General features: G+C 44.8%; 2 protein-coding genes across 5 annotated transcripts; both read right to left on the bottom strand.

The window, feature by feature from the left end:
• Positions 1-2,040: 2,040 nt before the first annotated feature.
• Positions 2,041-3,750, bottom strand: LOC123102337 (chaperone protein DnaJ). The gene is made up of 5 exons (XM_044523648.1): positions 3,276-3,750; positions 3,018-3,108; positions 2,757-2,824; positions 2,585-2,641; positions 2,041-2,484 (listed from the first exon to the last, which is right to left on the bottom strand). Exons 1-5 carry the CDS (start codon positions 3,387-3,389, stop codon positions 2,347-2,349), a joined length of 468 nt encoding a protein of 155 aa, XP_044379583.1. The 5' UTR covers positions 3,390-3,750; the 3' UTR covers positions 2,041-2,346.
• A 1,275-nt stretch (positions 3,751-5,025) lies between these two features.
• On the bottom strand, positions 5,026-10,965 carry LOC123102336 (tRNA(His) guanylyltransferase 2). Of its 4 annotated transcripts, none has more exons than XM_044523645.1 (15): positions 10,720-10,965; positions 9,410-9,542; positions 8,563-8,694; positions 8,345-8,389; positions 8,055-8,221; positions 7,687-7,772; positions 7,458-7,565; positions 7,097-7,214; positions 6,896-7,025; positions 6,663-6,794; positions 6,348-6,392; positions 6,103-6,272; positions 5,746-5,831; positions 5,552-5,659; positions 5,026-5,278 (listed from the first exon to the last, which is right to left on the bottom strand). In XM_044523645.1, exons 2-15 carry the CDS (start codon positions 9,514-9,516, stop codon positions 5,177-5,179), a joined length of 1,536 nt encoding a protein of 511 aa, XP_044379580.1. In that variant the 5' UTR covers positions 9,517-9,542; positions 10,720-10,965; the 3' UTR covers positions 5,026-5,176. The 4 variants fall into 4 exon arrangements, with proteins under 4 accessions (XP_044379580.1, XP_044379579.1, XP_044379581.1 ...); XM_044523644.1 differs by having other exon boundaries at positions 10,716-10,946; XM_044523646.1 differs by lacking the exon at positions 10,720-10,965 and adding an exon at positions 10,230-10,304.
• Positions 10,966-16,606: the final 5,641 nt, after the last annotated feature.

Below are 16,606 nucleotides of genomic sequence, written 5' to 3'. Positions count from 1 at the left end.
TTTTGATAGTTTGTTCTTTACACCCCCTTATGTGTAATAATATCAAACAATAAAAATACTTTGATGGTCATTACTTCCTAACATTAACCGAATGTACAGCAAAAGGACCTTAAAGTATTTATACATAGAGGAATATTCAAAAACATATTTATTTAGATTGTTCAAGTGAACAAAAAAACCACATCCTAAAATTTAGACCATCCAACCCATTTTTGAAGTGAAAGGAGTTCCAAATGTAACAAATTAAAATAAACCAACTCCAGCAGTACAGATGTTACAAATTAAAAAAAACGAAGAATGTGTTGATGACACACGTAAACGACATTTGTGAAGAAACACTGAAAATATAAAGGTAGCACACTCTGGTTAATAATGCACAGAAATCTAATTTTGAAGTATACAAGTCGGCGCAATGTTTAGAGAAATTTCAGGCACACCTTGTAAGTTCACAAGAAAGTAAATGTTGGCTGAGCAGTTGTCTTACAAGCAACATAACAAATCAAAATGAACAGGTACATGAAGCAAAGTTTGCATGAGCGCCTCTTCCATCGCAGTCACATTTTGTAGTGAAGGTGTGCCAAAATGAACAAACATATATTATTGAGAAAATAGATAAACAGGGCATCCTAGTAGTTCGATGGAGCTTCTGATCGGATATTAAACACACAGTATGCATGACAGGTTCTGGTCAGCTCCTCGTCGCCATGCCGAGTGGAGGCCGGTGGTGGTGAATTTTCTTGGGAGAGATGGGATCAGGATCTAGAAGGTTGAGGTGATGGACGTGTCAATCTGTTTCCTAATATAATGAGATCGTGATTAGTTTCCTAATAAAATGCGACCGTGATTAGTTTTCTAATAAGACATGATCGTGATTATAGTTTTTTAATTGATCAGACGTGGAGTTCCATATTTTTCTCTACGATGGAGCACGGTCAATCAATGTAAATTGTTAAGTACACACAGAAAATGGATTAGATTAAGAACAACCCTTAGATTGAGTCTAGTGGGCCTAATCAATGTAAATTATTAAGTACACACATATCCTCAACGCGTATGCAAAGTTTAATTTGATAATTTGCATGCTGATAGAACTTTGTATATTTTTTTAGCATAACTTAGGTGTATAAGAAACAATATTGTTGGTAAACATAAAGGGATACCTGAGCCCCGGTCTCCTGACCTAGTTTTGGCAAGTGGACTCAGGTATCAAAAGTATATTCTGAGCAGAGGCCAATTGGAATAATTGCTTATATTATCGAAACGCTTAGGGTTAACCGGCTGATAAGTGACTTTGCGTACGCCGCTTCCTCTACGCAACACGTGTCTCTATGGGCCCTACACACGTCTCTACCAGATTTCAGATCGAGCGCTCATATCTCTCTCCCGCATCTCTCCCCAGATCGAGACGCCCCTCTCTCTCTCTCGCATCTCTCCTCCCCAGATCGAACAAGGCACTGGCAGCCAGCTGCCGCCACGCGCGTCCGTGCTCGCAACCGGCCCGTGCCGGCAACCGTCGTTCGCCGGCGAGGTTGGCATCCGCCACCGTCCTTCCCTTTCCTGCTCCTATTCTCTGAAGGCAACAACAGGAGCGGCGACGCTATTGTGCTATTGCAATTGGCGGCGACGAGCTCGACACAGACAACAACGGCGACGTTTCTGCATGTTATTTTTTAGTTGCAAATTTTTCTGTAACATCTTCTATGTTGCAAAAAATTTTCCACAAAATTTCCGTTGTTGCAAAAAAATGAAAATAGAAAAAACAATTCTGCAACAAGACCTATGTTGTAAAAAAAACCACGCAACACGACCTACGTTGCAGAAAAATCCCACAACACGACCTATCTTGCAGAAAGAAAAATCCCACAACATGACCTATGTTGCAAAAAAAATCCCGCAACACGATCCCTACTGCGGAGTTTAGGAAGACGTTCAACCATAAAGATTGTGTAGATCCGACGGCTCGCCAGGCGACGGAACTTTTAAAAAGATCCACCGGCCGATGCTTAGCAACGCCATTATATTATTTTTAAGAAGAAAAGATGACAGAAATGTTATTCAATTCACGCAAAGTAGTACTTCAGTACAAATCACAAGGTGGAAAAGTCCACGCGGTGGCGAGAGGTGTCGTCCGCATGCCACCTTAAATAAATTCTTCTTAGTGACTAGGCTATGCTGAAGACTCAACATTAATCAGGGTGATTGCCTCTCTTCGCCTCCGCGGAGATGCTCTTCTCCAGAGTCATCTGTCGTGGATGAAATTAGCCAGCTGCAGCTCCACGTACGAAGATCGTTTCTTTTAGGAACAACACGGCGATCTCCACGCGCGAAGATCATTCATCTTGGGAGCTACTTCTTGCCGGCACTTATCTTGGACGACGACGATGGGGACTTGGATGAGCGCGCGTAGGCGTAGGCGTCCGGTTTGAGGAACAGCTCCTCGAACTGCCTGTGCAGGTCCTCCAGGCTTTCGCTCTCGCCGTCTTCCTGCATGGCATAAATAAGTAGTGCTCTGCTCGGTACAAACCTCCATGGTATGATATCAATAAGCAGAGCAGCGGTCTCAGTTGAGTTGACTGTCACGTACGTGTGGAGGTGTGTGGTTCATGGCCTTCAGGATGTCTCCCAGTATTTCTCCTGCACCCTGCGTAATTGATGAAAATCTCACCGGCAATATAATGGAGCTAGGCACGGACATCGGTATATTATAATCTATATATATATAAGGACTGTTGAAGGAAGAAGAGACATAAACACACCTCATCATCGCCATCGCTGTCGTAGGCTCCAACGTCGTAGAGGATACGCTTGTTGGGGTCCGACAGAACTGCATGCATGTTCATCAAACCACGTCACCCTCTCTCTACGCTCTCGACGTCTCTTTCTCGTGGGTACGTTTACGTACATAAATACATAGAGCCACACACAAGGGAACACGTATACTGCAGCAAAGCCTCACATTCTACGGTAAGAAGCTCAACGTTGGAATTAAACAGACGTCCAGAGGAAGAGGAACTTGCCAGCGTATGCTGCCTGGATCTTCTGGAACCTGGCCTTGGCGGCCTCCGAGCCGCCGGAGCTGCCGCTGCCGCACTTGTCCGGATGCCATTTCTGTAACCCAGCACATTTATTTACGGATCCAATTTAACCAGACAGTACGTCAAACAGAGGAGCCAAAAAACAGAGAAAATATCATCTAGCAGAAGAAAAGAGAACAGAAGAGAGCAGAGCATATATAGGAGAGCAGAGGAGGAAAGGGAAGCAGTGGACGAACGGACCATGGCCAGCTTCCTGTAGGCGCTGCGCAGCTCCGCGTCGGAGCAGTCGCTCGCAACGCCGAGCACGGCGTACAGGCCAACGCCGGCGTCGCTCTTCTCTCCGCAGCCGGCCATTGCAACCCTTGGATGCTCAGTGGCTGCTTGTGTTGAGTGGATGTGCCTCTCTCTCTCTCTCTCGTGGTTGCCTGCCGCAGCTAGCGCATGGCGGCTATCTTATAGGCACGACGAGGCCAGCAAGGGTGGCAGGCAGGTCGCCGACGGCGGGGGCCGGGGGGGATGTATGTCTATGTCACCGTCCCGTCCGCCTCCTCACTTGCACGAGCAACCGGGCACGGGCAGCAACTTGTGCTAGCCTAGGCTAGCCGCAGCTGCCTGCAGTACCTCCGGCCCCCGATATTTTCGGCCGATGGCCTGGGCGATGGATGTGTGGCCTCGCTTACATCGGCATCGGCATCACTGCATCACCATGTGGCCATTGCTGTTTGTGGCTGTGGTGCGGTTGCTGTCGAGGAGCATCGAATGGTTCTATCCGGTGGCGGGACACCTGTTGCCGACTGGTTCGTCACTAGTTGCACTGCAGCTCAGTGAGTGACCCGGTCCTAATTTGGGAACATGCAGCTGGCCCTCTTATGGAAAGAAGAATAAGATGGTAAGTATTTAAATTAGGTGAGGGGGGCGGGCACAAGTCAACGATGTCGGCATGGGGGATGGGGGGTCCCTCCCTCCCTCCCAAGGTGCAACTGCAACGTATGGCAGGCCAGCACGTATGAATAGAAAACTACTAGTACGATATAGAGTAATAGTTCAGGTTCACTGAACGTAGTGAGCGTACGTATGCATGCATGCATGCATGTGTGTTGCGCCACCGACTTGCCGCCCTCTTGGGCTCTTATCTTGGCTGCACTGCAGATTAGTTTTATGTATTCTGACCGTGGGGGTATGTTTCTAGTGAAGTACTGATGTCTAGGAAAAGTCATGAATCAGGTCAGGTGCATAACTCGTATAGGTGAACCTGTGAGAGTGTGAGAGTGAATTTCAGAGACACACAGCCAGCCAGCAAATACCAAACACAGCGAGCCTATCATTTCCAACTGCGACCATGGTCTTGAGGACAATGCTCAAACTTTGCATTATAATTTTGCCATGGCCAAATGATCACAAGCTCACAACCATTACTGCCTATACAGAACTCTGCTAGACTGCTAGTACCTCTAAAAGGTTACGTATCTACTACTTTTGAATCACCCCGATGCGCTTAATGATTGCAATTTACGTACTTTACTTCAAGAATTAGTTGCTCTGAAATAATAATGGCCACATTTTGGTCTTGTGACGGAGCCTCCGGAGTGTTCCTGCAAATGGCCGGGTCGTGCAGCTTTGGTGCCGATTGCTTCGTGTAGGTAAGGCGGCGGCCCCGGAATCAGTGGTGTGTGCAGTGTTGGCGTCGAGGTTCCCCCGCGTGTGCGATTTTCAGCCCGGTTTTCCTCATAAACAGGGCATTTGTATGGTTTTTGGCCATGCAAGTTTATTATGCAGACCAGGGAAGAACGGACTATTTCTCGCAATATCCAACTCCCATGCATGATGTACCTTTGCTTTTTCCGGTCTAGAATCTCTGTCTTTCAAGCAGCATACTCGCTTTGAGAAATTCTTTAGGCCCCGCTTGGATTCCCGTTTCCGGTCATATTCGGCTGGTTTACGATACACGCCTGGACTGGTCGTTTCGTTTACAGGCAGGAAAAACAAGCTGTGACCGGTAATTTACATCTGTAAAATAAATACAGGCGTAGAAATTTACACCCATTTCAAGCGGGCCTTACAAGAAATATATATGCATCAGAGAAACGAGGAGGATAATCTGGCACACACTAAGCAAATCAACCTACTAGAATACATAAGGATCATCTTCTGTCGAAAACATAAGAATGCTTTGCCCAAAAGTGTGGCCCCATGTCTACGTGGGCCACCGCCACATCCCACCGCTCATCTTCACTGGCTTCCACCTGCACCCATTCGCACTCTAAAGTCGTTAAAACACAGTGAGAATCATCTTCTAACCCAATGCAAAAATAAATAAATAAAAGACGTCTGCTCTCAGATGCATTTCTTCTGTGGGCGACATGGAATTGAGGTGCAAATGCGAGAGCATATTTCAGTTATATAGTTACTGTAAAGTTACTTTGTTCCTTTCGGGGATTTTAAATTGTAAGCATCTAACTTGCCACTTTCTGGCAGCACAAACAACATTATTGTTGAACATGATTCGGACAAAATACCTTTTGACGGTAAGCGCACGAACCCTTTCGAAACATAGCCGGTTCATTGTTGTAGTTCATTTGAAATCGCTGAAAAAGTAACTCATTCTTGTCCTTTGGTAATGTGTCCTTCACAGAATAAAATACTGAAGAGTTACTAAAGAATTAATTACAATCATGAAAAAATTACTCCTAAATGATGAAAGAAGGAAGACCTTCAGTATCTCCTTAGCTTTGTTTTCGCCTTCTCCAGATTTCACCAACATCCAAAAGCATGTAGTGTATTGATTTCTGTTGTGACCTGTGAATTAGCATGTAGAATGAGTCAGCTCATTTTCTTCTTATGATTTGTTCTAACTATGACAAGAGTTAAACCCCTTGCAGCAGTCTATCTTAAAAAAACAAGATACATAGAATGATAACACACCATAGAGGTATATAAGCACCAAATTTAATGCATTCATACTGCTGCAGATGAATTCAGATATTACATACTGCACTACCATCGACATATTCATAAACATTTCCGAATAGTTAAAGATATGGTCTTTTAGGAGAGAGGAATAACTCACATTCTGATTGCCTCCAGGACAAATAATCACAAACGATCCTTGGTTCTGGGTAACAGAAAACTTCTACTTGGAAGTGTGGTGACTGCACTAGTTCTTTACCGGGGAAGTATTCTTTCCACCTCATCATGTAGAAGGAAGTGAAACATGATATACATGAAGAAATGATTAATCTGCAAAACAAGTCACATATTTTATCAAAGGCTTGACCGACATGTACTGTACGAATTCATAAAATAAGTAACTACCTCTCATCTCTCTGGTACAATTCAGTCTTCTCCTGGAACACAAAGCTGCAACAATAACAAATCATTAAAAATAATCATTTGTAACAAACATAAGACAGCCTGTATAAACTGAAGCTTGCCACATTTAAGCTTCACTGGCCGCTTCACTTACAACTTCAACATGATCCCTTATATTGCCAATATATTCAATTCACATTACTATTATTGATGAAAAGAGGCAAAATGTGCCATGCGGAAACACATATTTTGTCTTTATCTGTCTTTTTTGTAGTATTCTCCATGCAAACACAGCAATTCTCAAGGGGTAGATCATACCTGTACTCATTATCAAAACCATAGCCAAAGATAATATCAGGAAATTGCTCCATCATCAGTGAAGCACAAGCGTTCATCAATCTTAAAGCAGTCTCATCATTTGGTTTGTCAAATGAATGGATTAGTGAGAATCTGGGGGAAAAAATAATTCTCCATGTTGTTAAGATGATATAATTATCTAAATGGTATTGTCGCATGTGTTTAAACAAATAGGAGACTATAGAAGTCCTCACTGATCAAACTGGCAGGCGCTAATACGAACAATGGTCCAATTAGAATACGGAAGCCTATGGATGTCGTCGAACTTCTTCACATACTCATATCCATATTTTTCTTTCCCCCCAAGACACAGGTAGTCTGATGCTGTATTATATATCCAAAGTTGATAAGAGTTGGACTGGAAGCAGACCTAAAACTAGAATGATTCAACCAACCTTCTCCAAGAATGTATTGATGGTTTTCCCAAAACTCAGGACCTATGAGATCAAAACTTGACACTGTGATTGCCTCACGGGTTCTTTTTATGGGATTCCCACAGTCGTCTGTTTTAACCTACAGTAATATGTATAACTTTTTCAGTATGCAAAGTGAACCTAACTGGGTTAGTTGAACTGAACTAAATGTTGAGAAAAAATATGTCCACAAAATGAAATGCAGTAAGCATAACCTTTCATGGTCACTGGTATACCTCATACAAATAATAAGTGTGAGAAAAATATGTAAATACTATATACCTCACTGAGACTGAGCAGGGACATAAACAATAATGAACTTATGAATGCTTGATAGCATTACCTTGTCTCGATAAACACTGGATCCTTTCCGAAACACAGCCGGTTCATCATTATAGTTGACTTGAAACTGTTGCAAAAGCAACTTGTTCTTGTCCTTAGAAAATGTTCCCTAAAAGAAAATAGACGGTTCATGGAAAAAGAAAAAATGATTCATACCAATGCTACAAAAGACAAGTATAGCCCTCCCTCAAAAAAAGAAGACAAGTATAGCCCTAGATAATTTAGATGACCTTCAATGCTTGATGTGCCTCTTTTTCAGTTTTTCCAGACTTCACCAACGCCCAGAAGCATGTATTGTACTGATTATTTATATGACCTGAAAAAAACACAAAATTAAATATGTTAATCTTCATTCATTAAATCAAATAGAAAAGTAAGTAGCCAAGCAACCGGACACAGAAATCTCATTGACGTGACGCATAAAAAAACTATATTTATTATATTTAGTTAATGTTGCTGAAGATGTATAATTTTTTTAAAGGGTAAATAACATACATAACATGATTTTATTGTCAAGGACATCAACCCACATAATTGCACTATATAAGTATCTTATTATTATATTACAAAAAAGTCGATTATGGTTCAAGAAGCTTACAGTCCACTTGTCTCCATGCCAAATAATCACGAATAGTGTTTATATTTGGATAGCATACAACTCGCCCATCAAAATATGGAGTCTCCTTAAAATCATTAGGAAAGAAATCTTTCCACTGCATCCCGTACACAGATGTGAAGTAAGAAACACATAAAGAGATAATTTTGCTGCATATATTGGTAGAGAGGTCAATAACATGATGAGATTTTATAATTGAATTGTTCAAATAGATTTGGGTATGGCAGTATCCTAAAATACCAAGTGAAGAAGTGAACAGATAAATAACATGCCTTTCCCGCCTTTTATGGAATTCGGTTTTCTCTCTGAAAACAAAACTGCAAAACAAACAGAAATATAAGAAGCAGGGATTATTATCCAAAGAATGAACAAAATGCTCTCAGAAAGAAAGAATGGAGCCCGTGCAATTCAAAACCATTTGCATATACTCTTTTTTATGACAAATCTGCAAACAATTTCATAATTTAACTTTGATAAGAAGATGTTATACCTGTACTCATCGCTAACACCATAAGCAAACACTATGTCAGGGAATTTCTCAAGCATAGAAGTGGCACATGCGTTCATCAATCGTAAGGCTCTCTCATCATTTGGTTTCTCAAAGGCATGCAACTCCGAGAATCTAACAAAAATAAAAATGAAATTAGTGGACACTGGAAAGAACAGATATAAATTATAGCTAAATACACGTGTGTTGCAACGGGACAACAGATAAATTTATATCGTTTGTGATATGAGCTAAACTGCAAAACCGCGAAGGATAAGGAACCTTCAATTTCTGTCTCCCGTGCGATTCCCTACAGGGAGTAACTACCATGGTCAGCGCCACACAGGAAGCTCATGCGCCCCCATGGTGAGGCACCGACCAAGGAAAAAAATGGAGGATGTAGCACGGCAGAGTGCTCCTCCACGACGCGAAGGGCCAAGCATGATGACATGTATGTACGCTGCAATAGCCTATTCGCACACTTGCAATCCAACAAACCGCTTTAGATCTGATGGTTCTGGTGTTATGGTGGATGCGCGACCACCAAATCCAAACTTAATGATTTGTAATTTGGAGCAACAAGTTAACCCCATATTTGCATAATGAAACTTTCTTTGCATGTTGTTAATCCTCACAAAAAGACACTGGTACACAGGGTAGCCTAATAGCTAGGATGGTTGATGCAGTTGCTTAACCACTACTAACCATGTCAGTGTATATAGCTAGGAAGTGAGCAGAATGTTAACGGTTAGAGACTATCTGATATTACAAAGCAGCAATCACTCAACATGGCTGTGGAAAAATTAAGTATTTCCATATTGCCCATTTAGGAGGAAGAGATGAATTATACCGGTGGAAATGGCAGCCATCGATGAGGACGACGATCCAGTTGGAGGCCGGGAGGTGGCGGTGGAACTCGAACTCCCTCTTCACATACTCATACTTGCTATTGGCCATCACCACGAGACACCTCCATCCTGTTCCTGGAGAGAATCATACCAAAGGGTCGGTTTAGATATTAGCACTTGGGTGAAATCTGACTTTATGCACTGCTGTCATATGACATATACTACACACATGAATTGAATTAGGAACATACAAACATGAATTTGACATAAAACATACAGACATGAATCATCCAACTCAAACCATTAGTTGTACATTTATCATAACACGAAAGGTGGAACCTGAAGATCAATCAGCTAACATGCAAAAGGAGAAACAGTCACTTTAAATTGAACTGCAAAAAACGTCTTATATTCAGTTACAGAGGTTGTGATATTTTAGGTCTGACTGTTAATCAACAACACAGCGTAACTGTACCACTATATTCCCAATCATAAACAAGATTTGGGACATCTATCATGCCAACAAAACCAGTAGTACTAATGTGTTAACCAATTTCAGCCACTATAACCAAGACAAAGCTCCTGCTCTCTCAAATTGCATGTTACTACTAAGCTTTGATTTCAGGTCAAGACGGTGCAGATAAAACAACTTAATCTTTTCCTTTTCATATATCTTCAGTCATTGCATGTTTCACTGCTAAGGACATTTCTAACCGATCCCCTATCCGGCGTTAGTGGAGGATAAATTGGATTTTACTCCCTTATGCCACACCTAGCCGATCCCCTAAAACGCATGAGGATAAAATTTACTCCGACCCGCACCGAAGGAGTAAATTTACTCCACCGAGACGGGCTGGAGGATAAATTTCAGCTCCCTCTCGCCTCCTCCCTGCTGCTCCTGCACGCAACCGCCGCACTGCCGCAAGCTTCCCCTGCGCCAAGCTCGTGTAGTACAAGGTTTACCCCGTCGGATCCTCCGTTGTATACAAGGTTTACTCCGTCGGATCCTCCGTTGTATACAAGGAATAGGTTAGAAATGCCCTAACATGTTTAAACCAAAACATTTGCACATCTGAAAAAAATTCAAACTACAATTGGTAAACATTTGCCCCTACCGGCATTATCACAAACACCTATCAAGCAAAATCTTTCACACGTAAACTTGAATATGCACCGGAATAATCATGCAGCAGGCACTCATCAATAAATAATGATCATTATACTCTCGCAATATGAAATCTACAGCAAGTGCTCGTCAAATACAAAAATCAGGGAAAAAATGAGGAAGGACGAAGGAGTGGTGGCTACCTGCCTATGGACTGGTCGCCGGCGTAGCTCCGTCGGAGGCGTTGATGGGAGGGAGACGCTGCTGGTGGAAGCGGCTGCTCGACGGAGGGAAGGGCTGCTGGGATCCTGTACCGGCGTCGGCGCAGCGGATGATTCGGCTGGCTGGACGCGACGCGGCAGAGGGCCGGCGGCGGCTAGGACCTAGTCGCGCACGGGAAGGACTCTTAGCAACTCGGAAAAAAAAAGATCCGATATTGCTAGGTTTAACTAATACTAGACGATTGCCCGTGCGTTGCAATGGGAGTATAAACATTTTAGTATATTAGCCTATGACTGTACATCCATTATGATATTGATGTGCTAAAATCTTAGCAAGTTGATCTTGCATGCAATCGTCATGATTTACCTGCCATTTTATCGTCAAGTACTTATTTGATAAGAATTTAATGACTTATCAAACAAAATATATTTTTATTTTGGTAAGCTAATAAAATATGCGACAATTGATTCTATTTTAGGAGACTGAATGGGAGAAAAATTATAGATGGGAGAAAACAATAAAAGAGGAGAAGAAAAGAGTGGAACGTATATAAGAAAGGTTGGACGAAAGAGACGTGAAATGGGAACCTTACATTATTTTTAAGTAGTAGAGATAAGATCAACGTATCGTTCGGCATATTGCAAACGTGCGCGATGGGCCCAATCCGGTGTTTTTGGATACCGAGTACAACAAATATTTGGTCAACCAAATCAAAAGAAACTATTTGGTCAACCTGACTTATAGGAGTATTTTATTGATGATGACAAGTCGAACACGACATGACTAATGGTAACGTAGAGTCAGTCCCAACTTTCTCCTCGACGGGTTCTTCCCCACTTAGGGTTTAGAGTTCCTCTAGCGACGCCGCCCATAGTGCCATCTCCGTCAATTAAGGTCGATCCCCTCCCTCCTCTCGCCCCTCCTTGGATCCCGTTCGGCTGGGTGCAAGCAGGAGAAGAGGGTTTGAACTGCTCCCTACGAAAGAGATAGGGTTTGGCTGCCAAATCAAATGGCGGCGCAGGATGCATCAGGAAGTTCACGAAAGGAGAAAGAACCGGTCAAGGCTCTACTTAGCCAGTTAGATCTTCAAGAGGAGGAGGAAGAGCGGTTTTGTCTGGGAAGAAGAGTTCAAGGACGAATCGTAGTCCATCTGCTTTGAACTCTGACATGAGAGCGGCGTGGAATCCCGCAAGAGAAATTCGTTGGCACAAGGTTGAGGACAATCTATTCACAGTTCAATTTGGATGCCTTGGAGATTGGAATACTGCTATGAATTTGGGACCTTGGTTATTCCGAGACCAAGGGATGCTGTTGGCTGAATATGATAGATTTAGGAATCCTAGATCGGTTCAGCTTGATAAGATCGTTGTTTGGGCAAGGGTCCTAAAACTACCGGATAACTTCCTAATTCCGGCAACAATCAAAGGTATGTGTTGCAGGATGGAAAAAATCTGGAAGTGCAGACTACTCTTTCTGCTGGTTTTGCTGGTGAATTTGTAAGAGTAATGGCTGAGTTAGACATGACAAAAAAGTTAATTCGTTTTGTTTCTATAACAAAGAATGAAGAAACTGAATATTATCAACTCCAGTATGAGAAAAATCCCAATGTTTTGTGGCAATTGTGGCCTGTTAGGTCACTGGTACCAGGAGTCTAGCACGGGGGAACATGATGTAAGCAAGCTTGAATGGGGAGATTTTATGCTAGTAGATAGTGGAAGAGGCTGTGGCCATGGTCGTGGAAGAGGCTCACGCAGGGGTAGAGGTGAGGCTGGAAGATGAAATCCACCTTTTGGACCCAGACGAGGAAGGAGAGAAGCCTCGTTTGCTGCTGGTAGGGGTGCAACTGCTAGTTGGCGTCACAATGCATTGTTTAATAATGGAGGTGTGTAGGACATGGAGACCGAACTGGGAGTGCATAATGGACACACCAGTCAGGACGTGAGAAACATGAACATTCCGGGGAAAAGAACAACAGCTGACTCCAGTACTGTTGCTAGTTCATTGGCTTTGGCCATTAGACTAGTGGGTCCCTCAAACCTGATGATGGTGGCTGAGACGGTGGAGAAGAATGAGGGGGATTCGCCCCCTAGTAGCCTAAGTGATCCGGTTGGTGCCCCTTGGAAGAACAAACGAGAAGAAGCTGAAAGGGGTAGAAGGTGATGAAGTGGACAATGCGGCGGTAACCAAAACCCTTGAGATATCGGCTTCTGTCGGTGTCAAAACCGGTGGATCTCGGGTAGGGGGTCCCGAACTGTGCGTCTAAGGCTGATGGTAACAGGAGGCGGGGGACACAATGTTTACCCAGGTTCGGGCCCTCTCGATGGAGGTAATACCCTACTTCCTGCCTGATTGATCTTGATGATATGAGTATTACAAGAGTTGATCTACCACGAGATTGTAGAGGCTAAACCCTAGAAACTAGCCTATGATTCTGATTGTTGTTGTCTTACGGACTAAACCCTTCGGTTTATATAGACACCGGAGGGGTCTAGGGTTACACAGAGTCGGTTACAAGGGAGGAGATCTACATGTACGAATTGCCAAGCTTGCCTTCCACTCAAAGGAGAGTCCCACCCGGACTTCAATCTTGTATCTTCATAGTCCAACAGTCCGGCCAAAGTATATAGTCCGGCTGTCCGAGGACCCCCTAATCCAGGACTCCCTTAGTAGCCCCTGAACCAGGCTTCAATGACGATGAGTCCGGCGCGCAGATTGTCTTCGGCATTGCAAGGCAGGTTCCTTCTCCGAATACTCCATAGAAGATTTTGAACACAACTACACAAGGATCGTGTCCGGCTCTGCAAAACAAATTCCACATACCACCGTAGAGAGTATATTATTCCACAAATCTAATCTACTGACAACCTTTCATAACGTGACGTCCTGCCATGGCCCGGTCATTACGAACCATTTTTCCCTGCCTGCCACTGCACATGTTACGAGGCGGTTTTATTGGCACGTCTTGTCGAAGCAGAGATCGTGTTCCCCTTATCACGGGATTCTCATCAATACGGGTGTGGGTAACCCAATCGTGCTTATTAGTATGATTCCTCGATTTTAGGCAAGTTCCAAACGACCCCGCGGAGGACGCTTGGTATTCACCCTTTTTATAAAGGGGCCAAGGCATGTCCTTTTCTTCTCGTGCTCGATCCTTCCCTTCCCCCACCTCGAGTTCCAACACCCAAGGCTCAGGCTAAGCGCTTTGGACCTGCAACCATGTTCGGATCCAACCTTCAAGGTTGGTGGATGGCCTCTTCTGTCACAGAGGAGGACATCAAGAAGCTAAGGGAAGCCAGGTATCTGACCGCCGAAATCTCGCATAGGCTGCCTGCTCAAGGGCAGGTCATCCCCACTCCCGAACCCAACGAGATTGTCGTATTTGTTTCCCACTTCCTCCGAGGGCTAGGCTTTAGTCTTGATCCCTTTGTAAGAGGGCTTATGTTCTATTACGGGCTCAATTTCCACGATCTAGCTCCAGATTCCATCATTCACGTCTCGTCGTTTATCATCGTGTGTGAGGCCTTCCTCCGCACCACCCCACACTTCGGCTTGTGGCTCAAGACCTTCAATGTGAAGCCGAAGACGATCGATGGGCGACACGCAGAATGCGGAGGTGCTATAATAGGCAAAGGCGCTGATGCTCTATGGCCAAAGGGTTCCTTCCTGGAGGTGTCCAACTTATGGAAGCGGAGAGTGGTTTTACATCACAGCTCCCCGAAGTATGAAGTGGGCAGCTGCCCCCGCCTTCCGCTCGGGCCCCCCGCTGCAACTGGCGTCATGGGTCAACAAGGGGCTGGACTGGGGGCTAGTTAATGACGTGCTGACATTGCAAAGTCGCATCTGAGATCTCCTCAAGAGGGACGTCAGTCTTGTCAAGGTAATGCAAGTTATGCTAGTTCGTCGGGTCCTGCCATGCCAACGTCGATCTCTCTGTATGTGGGAGTTCAACCCGGAAGGACCGCGAACTATTCAGCAATTCTTCAGCGTGACGCTCGAAGAGATGTATGGATTGTTCTTCGGATCTCGAATAAAGTGTCCGGACACCACCGAGGATGCGGGTCTCAACTGCAACCATCTAGATACCCACGTAAGTAATTCTGCGGCCGAACATGTTGTCTTTTTATTTGTCACAACATCATTCTGAAAAAATCGCTCTCGACCAGGACTGGATAAGAAAGGCGGAGATGATCAGGTGTTCGGCCCCCCTTCCCGAAGGCTCACCGGATCCTGTACTAGCCAAGATGCTTGAGCACGCACCTTATCAAGTGCCATCAGGGGAAGATAAAGGGAGGAATAAAGAAGCCGAAAGAGGGCTTCACGCATTACTCATCCAAACCGGGGGAATTAGTGTCTCCGTGAAGGAGGATAATCGGGGAGAAGAATTTAGAATCCCCTCTCCCCAAGGAAGGAAAATGACCGCCTCTGAAGACTTGGAAACGAAGGTTTCCAAATGAGGGAAGAAACCTTCGCCAGGGGGCCCTGCCCCGGAGGACGTCCTTACCGCACCATGCCCGCAAGGGGGCCAGCCCTCCACCGAGCTGTAAGTGAACAAAAGTACTTTGGTAAATATAGCCTGCTTTATCTCTGAGGACAATAACCGAGCCATATATCTTGCAGTCCGGCTCGTAGCCCTTCTCGACAGAGTTCGTCTTCGGGGGGATCTTCTTCCGGAGATGATGGAGAGTGAAACGCCTCCCCCTGTCTCCCCGCCTCCTGGGGCGGACGACCCTAAGGTGTCATCACGGAGGATTTCTCCTGATCCGCCAAGGCCAGAAGGTAACCCTTCGGCCACCCAAAGTCCGGAGTATTCGGCTCCTAAAGAGAGCAACAGAAAGAGTCTGGGATTGTCCGGTGCACAACCGGACGCACTGATGGGTCTTTTGGAGTAAGCGGCTATCTCAGAGGCGCATTGTACTTTAATGGGTACGGTGGTTGAGAGGATTTCATCCGCCAAAAGTGGGTTGCATGAGGCTTTTACGAGCCGGCTAAGATGTTTTGAGGTACGCAAAGTAATATATAAAAAAATTGACGGTACCGCACATGCTAGGTGTGCTCTATAAAGATAGTAGCCCCTGAGACTCTGGTTGCTGTCCAGAGGCGGCAAACAGAGGGCCATAGTCCCAGGTAATGATCGCGCTGCTTTCATGTGCAGGCGGCTGAGGGTCCGGTGGCTGGTCGGACTGCTGAGTTTGCCAGACTGAGGCGGCAACTTGACGCAGCAGATGCCGACATTGCGCTTGTGAACAAGCGGCTTGACGAGGCACATGGTATGTATTTTTGGGTGGTCAGCAAATATTGAGAGGAGCATGATGCTAGTATCTATAATATGTTGTGACTGCAGATGGAGCTGCTGCCGTGGAGACCCTTCGGGCGGAACTTGCCCGAGCCAAGGAACAAGCCAGGAGAAGTGATGCGACCGCCCTAAAGGCGGCCAAAGACTTAAGAGCCGAACAGGCTGCTCATCGCCAGAGCGAAGATAAGATAGCCAAGATGGTTGTTGAGCTGAAAGATGCCATCGGCCGATATGAGCTTCTTGAAAAGGAAAGCCAACCGAAAGCGGCTGACCTGAAGAAAGCAATGGAAGTAGCCAAGGAAACCCGCTCTGAAATCAGAGCGGCGAAGGAGGAGCTCCGTCAGGCCGGAGATATCACGGCTGGGAAGCCCTTTTTGTTGCGGACGAAGTTCGGAGATCCGAAGTATGCCCCTCTGGATCAATTATGGAGTGTTGCAGACGCGTATTCGGACTTGGCAATGAGTGCTGCTGATGCGACTAAGTTTTTCAAAGATTAGAAAGATCAAGAAGTGGAAAGATTGTTCTGGTCGCAATTCAGTGCTCCAACGCATCCGCTGCTGTTAAATGAACAAATGGCCG

This window comes from Triticum aestivum, chromosome 5A, assembly GCF_018294505.1.
Source record: "Triticum aestivum cultivar Chinese Spring chromosome 5A, IWGSC CS RefSeq v2.1, whole genome shotgun sequence".
NCBI lineage: Eukaryota > Viridiplantae > Streptophyta > Magnoliopsida > Poales > Poaceae > Triticum > Triticum aestivum.
Note: the sequence above shows the minus strand (reverse complement) of the source record. Positions and strands in the feature narration are given on the sequence as shown.

Bases quoted from the DNA above. Each gene is read 5' to 3' on its own strand.
- LOC123102336 (XM_044523645.1), bottom strand. From the start codon at position 9,516: ATGGCCAATAGCAAGTATGAGTATGTGAAGAGGGAGTTCGAGTTCCAC. The intron at 7,215-7,457 runs GTAATGCTATCA...ATATTACTGTAG, and splicing joins CCAGTGTTTATCGAGACAAG to GTTAAAACAGACGACTGTGG. The intron at 7,026-7,096 runs GTTGGTTGAATC...TATATAATACAG, and splicing joins TCAATACATTCTTGGAGAAG to CATCAGACTACCTGTGTCTT.
- LOC123102337 (XM_044523648.1), bottom strand. From the start codon at position 3,389: ATGGCCGGCTGCGGAGAGAAGAGCGACGCCGGCGTTGGCCTGTACGCC. The intron at 2,825-3,017 runs GCAAGTTCCTCT...ACATGCATGCAG, and splicing joins GATCCAGGCAGCATACGCTG to TTCTGTCGGACCCCAACAAG. The intron at 2,642-2,756 runs GTGTGTTTATGT...TCAATTACGCAG, and splicing joins ACAGCGATGGCGATGATGAG to GGTGCAGGAGAAATACTGGG.